Source organism: Dromaius novaehollandiae, chromosome 13 (genome assembly GCF_036370855.1).
Source record: "Dromaius novaehollandiae isolate bDroNov1 chromosome 13, bDroNov1.hap1, whole genome shotgun sequence".
Lineage (NCBI taxonomy): Eukaryota > Metazoa > Chordata > Aves > Casuariiformes > Dromaiidae > Dromaius > Dromaius novaehollandiae.
The window spans coordinates 1,741,009-1,752,233 of record NC_088110.1 but is presented as its reverse complement, the minus strand read 5'-3'; the positions used below and the strand labels follow the sequence as shown (position 1 = coordinate 1,752,233).

Sequence of the window (11,225 nt, the reverse complement as noted above, 5' to 3'; positions counted from 1 at the left end):
TTGCCTTACCACCTTATGTGCATGCTGGGGCCTTTCCTCAGTCTTATCTGTTTGCAGAAGGAGCATAACCTGTTTTTTCAGGGCAGATGTGAGGGGTTGTCGGTTATGCTGTTGAAAGAAGCAGCCAGGGTGTTCAGCCTCAGGCAGTGCCAGTTCCTGGAAATAAAGCTTCCTGCAAAGCTGTGCTGAGCCTAAGGAAATGCCATTTGGGGAAATGGGGTAGAAAAGTGTCCCGATAGATACAGCATTTTCTATTCTGACTGGATCAAATAGACTAGCTCAAGATTTTAAAAATTTTTAAATGTCTTTGAAAAGGGGTTTTGCTATCTGTTATAATATAAGTAAAGGCTATAAGTTAGTGTCCGGGAATTTTGTCCAAATCTTTAGAAAATTCATCTTATAGGAACTTTGGGGGTTTTACTCTGTTTTGGAAAAAAGAAAAACCCCATAACTAGAATTGTTGGAATTTCCCCTGGCTCAGAGAAGCCAAATTTCCACCAGAGAGAAAAGAAAAGATTTTGTCCCCTACAACAAAAACAAAAAGATTTCAAGGGAGCCACACCATCTCAAACTTGACCTTATCTTTGTCTTTCAGTAGAGAGAGTTGGCAAGGGAAATTATAATGTATTCAGCTGGGATTTGTGATATAAAAGAGAAAGTAAAGGTTCAGGATATGACTCCATGTTGCCACATCCACTTCAGATCTGGCTTGTTGCAGGTGCTGGGAATCCCCTAAGCCATCCCTGTTAATTCCAGCACCAGGGCCCCGTTACCCATGTTCTTAGCATCAGCAAGAAGCTAATGGCTAATACCTTGTCATATACCAGAGGTCAGGGCTGTATTAGCAAGTGCACCGTAGACAGCATGCCCAAGAAACAAGAAGCTGGTTGAGGTCAGACCTAAGAGTAGCTAGTAGTTGCAGAGAGTGCTCACAGAGAGCTGGGATGGTCACAGTTCCCTGCCAGCACAGGGCAGCATGGCTGCAGACTTAGAGCATGCTGGCCAGAAGAGGGTCTCTGGGAGGCTCTTTTACTGCTGGTTGGTAAGCACAGCAGGGCCAGAAGCCCATCCATGTGAGTGTCACCCAGCTAGCATGGGTAGCTGAGGTGTCCCTGGAGAGCTAATGCACATCCCACTGTCTCTATGGCTTTATCTCCGCAGTTGTTGCTCCGGGAGGCCACTGAGTTTCTTGGCTCACGGCTTTGCTTGGCTCTGGTGGTGCTCCCATCTCCTAACCGGCAGACTGCTGTGAGTTCACCAGCCTAGCCATCACCAGCCTGATGAACTTGTGATGCTGATGAGCAAATGCTACCTGATGCTTCTGCTCTAAGATGGCTTCCAAAAAGGAAGGGAATAGCTGCTTTTGTGTCCAGGGTAAATCAGGGGCTTAATGGGTGTCAGGGAGCTGTGGGTTGGAGTTAGGGGAAAGCTTTATAGGTCTTAGGAAAGGGATGCCTTAGCACAGGCTGTCTAGGTGAGAGCCATGTCAGTGAGATAGGAGGATGGAGTAGCTGACTTCTGAAGTTCCCTTCCAGACTTATTTGTCACTAAGTTTGGAGGTGCTTCACATGTGCTATGAAAAGCTTACGTGACTTTGCTGGGGAATTCCAGGAGCTGTCTAGCTCCTGAATACGAGCAATATTCCCTCCCTGTGCCAGCTTCTCCCTCCGCCTCCTGTCGTCACTGTGAGATACATGCGGGGGAGCTAAATAACAGCTGAAACTCCTGTCGGGATTTTATATTCTCGGAATGAGCTGCAGCAGCTGTGTTGCTCCAGAGGATACAGTAGGCAGTCAGGAGCAAAAATACTGCCTGTAAGCCTTCCCCGCGTGCCCTTCTTACTGCAGATCACAGGAGCATGAAGACTGTTTCTCTGCAGGTCCTGTTTGTGCTGAGGGTCTTGTGGCTGGGGACCCTGACTGAAGGTAAGGCATGACTCCACTTAAAAAGCTCTCCCTCGGAGACTGGTGACATTTATGCAAGGGGTTGGTGGAGTGTGCATGGTGGGGAAGTCTGGTGCTGAGTCAGATTAAAGGCAGTAAGAGACCATGTCCCGTCATTGACTGTGGGAAATCTTTTGGCAGGAACAGGCTGGGCATTTGGGGAAGCGGAGGGGGAGAGGCTACAACAATATTCCTTGCAGCAAAGTAGTCTATGCAACCCCTGTGATGGCTTGTTACCTGTTTGCAGTGAGGGTGGTTGGGGGGATTGTTGGAGAGTTTCTAATGGTCCGTATTAGAAAAGAAACATAACACAAAGTCCCCCCCAGGACAAGGCAAGGGGGGCAGACGTGTCTGTCCACACAGACACCCAGGCCTCAGGACGCCTGTGCCCCAAATGTCCGTGTGTGGTGTGTTGCCTGCAGCTGCGGTCGCTGCATATGCTCTCCCACTAAAGCCTTTCACGTGCGTATGTACAGGTGGGAGATGCTCTCCCGGTCTCTGGTAAAGATCCTTGCATGCTCTGGGGTGGTGTGCTGAGTGGAAACTGGAGAAGAGGACAGGAGGTGGGTGCATTTCTGCCTGGGCTGATCTCAGTTTAAGGTGCTTATCACATAGATCAGTAATTGCTCCACGAGAGCAGCAATTAAGCAGAGCTGATTGCCAAGCTTGCAGCAGGCTTCTCAGCAGTGCAGAGAAAACTGGACTTTGCCTCAGACAAGGGGATGGTGTATTCTCTGCTATGGGAAAGGAAAGGGACAGAGAGCCCTTAAGATCTGTGCTTGTTCCCCTGCTGCCACCAGATGGGAGGAATGAGCACAGCACGAAGGGTAGGTGGGGAGAGAGGTTCCTCCTCTCCTCGCACCTCCATCACGGTACCTGTGTATCCCTTCCTCCTCCACAGTGTAGCTGGGCAGGTTCTCCAGGGCTTGCCTGAGTAGAGCAGGCAACAGGGACTCTGACTGGTTTATCCTTCCCTGGCAACACGCTGCCTACTTCAGCATTGCCTAGCTCTGCCTGCATGTGGCCAAGCATCCGTGTCCTGATGGATGAAGGAAAGGGATGAAGTCAAGTGGGTTCTGCAGAAACAAGGATATTACCTGGGGATGTAGTGGCTCTCCCTGCCCAGGTCTCTTGAGGAACCATCCTGAAAAGCAGGTATTGAAGGCTCCCAGTGTGCGCTCTGAGGAGGGGGGGCCATGGGTGGGAAAACTCCCAGTCTGGCTTTTCCTGGGATCCCCGTGGCAAAGGTTTAGATACAGCCTGGAGATGTGGGGCTGCATGCTCTGGAAGGACAGAGGACACCAGGGCTGGCACTGTGCTCCCTGTGACCATGTATGTTCCTTAAACTCAGGAGCCTTTCTCGTAGCTGTGGCTCTGCAATTCTGCCCTCTCCCTGGAAGATGCTTTCCAAGCCCCTCCACTCTGAGGAAAGACCATCATCAGTTCAGCTAATTTCAGACCATTTCTTTATGAAAACAACAATTGGAAAATCAGATATTGATTATTAGCCTTTCTTTGAACTGGGATTTCTCAAAGGAAAGATGTTTGAGGAGCAGCTCAGTAGTTGGACCTCTCCTAGGTAACAGGAGCCTTGAGAGACACATTTGGGATATATTCCCCCCATGCCCATCCAAAGGCAGTCACTGCTTTAAGCAATAAAATATGGGGCAAATAAAATGTTCCCTCTTTCAGCTCAGGGCCTTAGTTGCATGAAATTAAATACCCTGAATTTCTTCATGCTCAGGGTTAAATCTGTCCCCAGCCTTCTTTCCCTTGATCAGAGTGAAAAGGCCTTTGGGACTCTGGTTTTTCTTTGTGGGTGGTGGTTGTAGGGCATTTCCCGACAAATCCTGCCTTGTTGCAAGGTTTTAGGATGCTGACAGCAGTCTGCCCTCTCCCTGTGGCATAGAGACTGGGTTAATTGTCTTCTGTGCTTTCTGATGAAGGGTTCAAGGATTTTAATCATGCTGTGATGTATCTGGGACATGGTGGTTCTGTGGACTTGCAGAACTAAATATCTGTGCCCTGGAGTAGAGTAGTAGAGTAGTGATGCTTTCCTCTGCGCAGCCCCTGTGTGCTCCCTGCCACACACCTCCCTGCCTGTCAGTGGGGAAGGATCTGCCTCTCTTATTGCAGTGCCTCATTTGTTGAACAGTGTTCCTCGAAGTGGAAGACACCAGCAATGTGTGCTATAGCTAATGAAGGGTATTTGGGAAGCTGGTCATTCCTGGGTGCTTGGGGAGCAGATATTTGTGACCCAAAAGTGCCACAGAAAACACTGCTATTTAAACAACGGGTTTTAGTTTATCGTTACAAAGATATAGAGCTTGAACTGTTCATCTGTAGAAGGGCCACAGGAGGGTTTGATAGGGATTTCTTTGCAACCATGGGTTTCCTCAGTAAATGGATCAAAAGACACTGGACAGATCCCCCAAGCTCTGAGGAGGTTCCTGGAGCGATGCTCATTGTTGCACCCAATGGCTGGATCATTCTCAGCGGAACTTCACCAAATTCATCTGGGAATCTGAGACAGTGTTTTGCAGAGATTACATGATTTAAACCAGCCTCCAGCTCTTTTCTTCACAGGGGACTTTTGAGAAGTTAGGACTTGTTTTTCTAAGTTTTGCCCTCCTGGGCCATAGAAAATAAATTGCCAGGCTGTGTTGTGTAACCTCTACTCACTTAGAAATGCTTATTCTTTGAGGCAGGAATAAGGTGCTGGAATGAATTTTCCCCAAAGGTGGGACTGGCTGTATGCTTTTGCTGAATCAAATGGGATTTTATTTTTACACTTTGCAAAATGAAAACCATATTTGCTAGTGGAGTGGAAAACATAAGGCTGATGAGAAATTGTGCTGTGGCTTTGAAGCTGCACTGTTGAGATGTCCCTACTCAGATAAAAGCTATGGAAGCAATGTATCATTCACCAAAAGATCCTTTCTTTGTGCCTTTTCTCTGAGTCCAAATGGCATTCAGAAAGTGTATAACAACCAAGCTGAACTGAGAGAGTTAGGATGTTTGCTTGGGGAGGAAGACCTACAAGGGGAAGAAACACAGCTGAAGGAGACAAAGACAGGACAAGCATCCTGCTCTCTGAACTGCTCTGGCTGCACCAACAGCCAGTTGTTGACAGTTGTAGTAGGTCTTTCGGGGATGAAGAAATTTGTCTTCTGGGAACTGTGCTGAAACTAGTCCTCCTGTCTCACAGCTAAGCTGTGTGGAGGGATGGTGTTTCTAGGAGAACTACTGATCCAAAGGTGGAAGGCCCTGCAGGTTACCAAGCAGTTCCTGCATTTCCTATAAGGCAAACTGCAACTGTGTCCCAAGACCCCAACAGTATTTTTAGGGGTTTTCTGACCTGTTTTTTAGGGGTATCATCTGACCTGTTTGGATGATTCCAATGATCATCCTTGACAGGATTCGTTTTCATAAAGACAGCTCATTTTAGCAGATTGGAAACTTCCATGGTAAGTTTTGGACTCGTAAACAGAGAATAGGGAAAAAGAATCAGTGCCAGTTATCTATCTGCCATGTATCTAATGATAAATCGATGTTTAATATGTTGAAAATTTTATTTCAGGGCAACCTAAAGCATCTCTGAAGTGTTCAACGGAGTGTGGCCATTTTACATCCAAGATACCTGAGAAGCGGATAAAAAGCTATCGCAGGACTGAACCACAATGCACCAAACAAGGCATCATGTAAGTACCATCTTACTGTCCAGTTCCCTTGCAATACTCACTCCACAACTGATTAAGTAGAAACCCTGTCAGCCAATACCCTTGTTTGGAAGCAAGGAGCATTCTGGAAACGGAGCAAGCATTGGAATTTATTTGGAAGGTGGGTTGTTTATATTTTTATTTTTTTCCTATTTAAAAACCTATAGCCTCCAAGTGAGGTCAGGACCCAAACTGCACTGGTTTCTGTCCACACTCACGGTGAGGCAGTCACTGTCATGAATGATAAGCACATGAGGAAAAGAACTGATGAAGGTACATACTGGTGGAATGGGGGAATGCAAGCACACAGAGAAAAAGAGTTCACACATTACTGTGAAAGTAGATATTTTCAGTGGAAACAGATTCAGACCCAGTTGCTTTTCTGGACAAAAAAAAAGCTACCTTTTTGCCCCAGAATAATTGTCATCTTTGACTTACCCTCATGGTGAGGCACCATCAAGACCACTTTATTTCAGCTCAGGAGGTTGCTCCAAAGCGAGCCTGCTGGACTGACCTTGGAAAGTCTCTCTCTCTCAGTAAAACATAAGGGTTTTGTTTTCATGTGTTCTTACCCCGTGCAACCAGTGCCTGCCGGGCTTCTTGTTTTGTAGTGTTGTAAGCAAACATTCCTTCTGAACATTTGAACAATGCTTTCGAAAGAGAAAGCCTGCTTAGAGGAAGCTATACACCTATGAGTCATGTTCAACTGCTGATGACTAGATTAGATCACTGAGGCATTTGCCCTTCCTGACATAAATAATCCATCCAACCCAGACAGTGTTACTGTGGTAGAGGCTTGAGAGAGTCAGCATTTCCCAGCATCTCTGTATGCTTTCTGTGCCACACTGATAGACTAAGACAGGGTTCTCTGTATCTAGTGAGTATTCCCTTTTTATTTTCCCTTCAGATTTATTACCCAGAAGTCTTTGGAGATTTGTGCGGATCCAGGAGAGGACTGGGTGAAGAAGGTCATATGGAAATTGGACCAGAGAAAGGCCTCAGCAGCATCCCCACTTCCACATGCTGCCACTTCAGCAGCAGTGCCAGAAGATTCTGGCATTTTTCACAGACATGTCGGTCTTAAAGTAACAGCTTCATCTCAAGCCACTGCTCCAACCAGTACTTTTCAAGGGGCTGGCACGACAGTTTCGGAGGGTATAAATGCTCCTCCTCTCAGGACAGAGGTATCCAGCAAACCCACACCAGCCATGCAGTACATCACACAGTTCTCTACAGGATCGTCCCCTGTGGTATGGGAAATTGCTGCCCACTCTGAAATTAGTTCAGAAGCAAACAGAGATTCCACAAAAGCTATTGCACATTCAACAACTTATGCAGCAGGCATGGTCCCCAACCAGTCTATCCCATATTCCATGGCCCTTGTGCATGGCTTTGAGAACTCTGTAGGATCTACAGAAGAACCTATAGAATATACTGCAAATGCTACAGCTGATGTTCCAGACATGACTTCTCCTAGCTTGAATTCAGACCCTGTGTCCGTTACCGAAGCATCAGACCATTCTGTGGATTCCACAGGTGAATCCCTAGGCCCTAAAAGTGCAAGAGCCACCACAGCAGACATTGCTTCTAGGCATTTTAATTCAGATCTTCCCTCCATACTAGGCAGTACTGAGATTACCACAACCCCAACAACACCTTTTCCAGCTGTTCCACCAGATGCTACTTCAGTTTCTACTTTAAACCCCACAACTGTCATAAACGAAGGTTTTTCTGCCCACACCAACAAAGTTTTTGGTTCCTGGACGGATGCTTTTGATACTGGAACATCTGAACATTCATCACCTTTAGGAAAGCAAGATCTTCCAGATACATCAGCTTTTACTAGTCAAACATTCTCAGGCCAAGCCAGAGCACAGCTGACTACAAAAAAACCAAATGAGCCACCTTTTCCCATCTTCTTGTCAAGATCCCAAATGCACTTTGTCATCCTAGCTTCTCTGATAGGTGGTCTGATTGCTTGCAGTGCTGCTGCTGTATGGCTATATAAAAAATTGGGAATCAAAAAAGAAGCAATGCCAATGGAAACGATACAGGGCTTGCTTTACCAGCAGGAGGGACATCAAGCCAGTGTCTATCCAGTGGGAGTAATCTGAATGCTTTATGGCATGGATGTTTTTGGCATACATCCTTTGTGTTGCTGCAGGAAAGCTAAGTTCATACTGATCTGATGACCAGTACAAAACAAGATAGGGAATACAAATACCAAAGAAAATGTGTTTTTTGCAGAGCTGAATGTCCAAAAATATATCTAAGTTGTCATTAACCAATGCCAGTATTTTAGGAATAAATGATACGCCTTTTTTCTGGCACCATTATGTATAAAGGGCATTGCTGTTCTAGAGCTGCTTGGATGCTTTTTGCCAGGTGGTGGGCCAAAGTGAGTTTCTGAAGCGGTGCTGGGAATTTTTCTGTGTTTCATCACAACCCAGCTGAGAAACCACCCACTCGCCCACTCTGCTCGACTCAGGCAGAGCGTTCTGCCACATTGAGCAATCTTAGCACCAAAACACATATTTTGCACTTACAGACTCTCTGCTGCTTTGTTTTTTGCACTTTGGGTCACTGCTCTGTTAGACCAAGACTGATGTTGACAGTCAGTACCCCATTAACTCTTGCTGGAGCCCTGAGAGGTACTATCCAGCTTTTCAGACAAAGGTGACTAAAACTGAATCTAATTTGCCTACATATAGAGGGAAATGAAGATCAATGCTAGCGGTTTCACTTTCAGAGATGCTGACAACCCACAGTCTGTCTCTTCCTCAAAATCAGGCCACTATTCTCTCAAACAGCTAGGGGCAGTTGCATTTATAGATTTAGCCCGAGACCTGATTCTTGGCAAATCTGTCTACCTGCTGTAAAAGTTTTCCAGCAGATGTACCCTGTGTCCAGTTGTGTCCAACACCAGGGCAGGACAATGAGGATGAGCTGAATTACACTGTGTGGAAGAGGAACTGTTGTGAACCAGAAAAACCTGCGGAGAAATCATCAGAGGGACCCAATAACTTTGCTATTCGTGTGATAACGTTGGAGGGCTTTTTGCTGTGTTCTGCTGTTTAGCAAGCACAAAAAACAGGAAGTACATTTCTGGAGTAGCTAAATGCAATTCTAGATTTAGTAATGCAGGAATTATTCCACTACAGCAGACTTATCTTCCTTTCACTCCCATATCCTGTCTCTGGAAGTAAGCACTTTTGCTGATCCAGAAGAAGGTATAAAAAGACTGTTCATGGTTCTATGCTTTGGTCTCATTTTAGCTTTTTTATATAGCATTGATCACTGGGCTATTAAAGCATCATAACAGTAACGGAGATTTTTTTAAACCCAAATTGTTTCTAATTTTCACACATCTAGACATCGCTGTATGTAAGCCTAATCTTTTATCTCTGGCCAGTTCCTGAAGGCCCTTATATAACATTTAGTCCTGCGTACCATGCTATGAATTTTGCCTGAGCATGTAAAGGTCTTCAGGATATGATGTATTTACATGTATTGAGGGTCTAATCCTGCCGTGATTAACCTCAGTGGATCATGTCCCGAAGTATAAATATGCATGTAGAACAAGAAAGAAAAAACATATAATAAGCAAGATGCTCAAAACAAAGATGATGAAGCAGCTGTGAAGCACAGCTAGAGAAAGGTTGGCCCATTAGGTCTATCAGATATCACCTTCAGGGCGTCCATCCAGTTCTCAGGCTGGAAATGATCGACTGCAATGGTGTTTGTTTTCAGATATCATTCAACCCCTTATCCCTGCGGTTCTTTTCTGACTTGGAAGAGGGAACCAGAGATTTGTTTGGGGGTTTGAAGGTAGAAGAGGCACAGAATGCAATCAGATTAATTATAATCAGGAACCTCAGGTGAAATTCACCCTTGTGCGGAAGCCTCCCTGTGCAGCCCCGGCCCTGTAGCACTAGATGGGGTTGATTTACCCAAAGGATTGCAGCAACTGTCAGTGCTGCCTCCCCACCCATCCCCTTCCTGCACACAGGATTTCCACCAGCTAGAGTTTGTGGCCTTGCAGTTTGTGGAACACTGTACTATAGCATTATTTTTATATAAAATAGGAGAAATGTTATTTTTGTAGCGGAGTTTTGTAGTGATGCAAATGTATGCAATGTCTTGTTCTTGTGCGTGGAGTGTCGTAGAGTCTGGAACTAGACTATGCCATGCTGAGAAATACTATGCCTTATTGATATTTTTACTAGTCTTGGATGGTTTGAGTGTGTCCACAAGAGCAGGGTTGCTCTTGAGGTTTTCCGTGGGACACGGGTAGGCAGGACAAAACTCTGTATTCATCCTTAAGAGCTGTCACTGTGTACTGTTATTCTTGCTCACTTTCCAAGCTGTGGGTCACAATGGTACAGATCACAGTCACAGTGGGTACAGGTAAAACTACAATCTCTCCAGATACTGTGGCAAATGGAGTCGTTTTCCTGTGGTTTTCTTCCCTCCAAACTAGTTGTGAGCAAAGGCCTCAGCCATGCTGCGGAGATAAAGGTGTAGCCCTGCAGACCTGATCACTTCGAGTCCCACATCAGCGTTCAGAAGGACGCAGGTTTCATTTCCACAGGCCAGCTCACCTGCCCATGATCTGCCAGCCACCATGGTCATGCTGGCGCTCGTTGTGGGGGTGCTTCTCCAGCCTTGAGCTGTCCTCACGCTTGCCGCGCTGGTGCGTTTCCATGGCTATTAGTGAGTCTGCCCAGGGGGAGCCCAAAAGCCATGTCCCCTCCTAATGCTCAGCTCTCCTTACCCTGCTGCTGGCTGCAGCCGTGCTTGTCACCGCAGGGTGCTGGCACCCTGCCCTCAGGGTCTTCAGGGATACTCGGGAGGGCAGCCAGGGTTTCCCTGTGGGACCTTTCCTTTCCCTCTCTGCCCCGGAGAGGGATTTGAGCAGCTGCTGGGGGCATGAAATGGCATTTTTTTTTAAACTGGGGCAGTTTCTTCCCTAACCATCACAGCTGGGGCAGTGAGAGGACCACTGTTTCTCCTTGCTGTGTGATGGACAGTTTGGAAAGGCACAAGGTGAATGTAGCTGTTTGCTGCTTGTGGGTGACACACTCAGAAACATGAAGCCTGTAAGTATTACAGGTTCACAGGATTTAAGCTGTAATGTGTCCTGGAGAGCCATGAATGTTATAAGCTCTGACACATTTGTGTACTGAGTGTATACAAGTGTGATATATATTTTCTGTATTTCTTTTTGGACTAAAACGTAATAAAATTCTTATGTTAAAAACTGCTGTCTTCAGAGGATTCAGACTAGGGCTGGATAACTAGGTCCAGTGCCTACAGAGGTACGGAGAAGCGCGCATGTGATTAAGTGATGCAGAGGGAACTTCCAGCACTACTGAGAGATGGTAAAGCCAGCAGCACTGATGTGGCTGGCCTACTGCTCTGTCTTTTTACTGTTTATGGGCTTTAGGCTTGCTGAGACTCTTTTCTCACAGAGTAGCATTTCTGATCCTGCTAAGGCAAACTGACAACTGGACAGCATCCTGTGGGAAAAAGTTTTGCTCTGACTCAGTTCTGTAAGGGATCA

The 11,225-nt window shown here is 46.2% G+C and overlaps 1 protein-coding gene across 1 annotated transcript; it reads left to right on the top strand.

The window, feature by feature from the left end:
• Positions 1-1,674: 1,674 nt before the first annotated feature.
• On the top strand, positions 1,675-10,922 carry CX3CL1 (C-X3-C motif chemokine ligand 1). Its single transcript, XM_026104002.2, has 3 exons — positions 1,675-1,925; positions 5,524-5,644; positions 6,570-10,922. Exons 1-3 carry the CDS (start codon positions 1,859-1,861, stop codon positions 7,774-7,776), a joined length of 1,395 nt encoding a protein of 464 aa, XP_025959787.1. The 5' UTR covers positions 1,675-1,858; the 3' UTR covers positions 7,777-10,922.
• Positions 10,923-11,225: the final 303 nt, after the last annotated feature.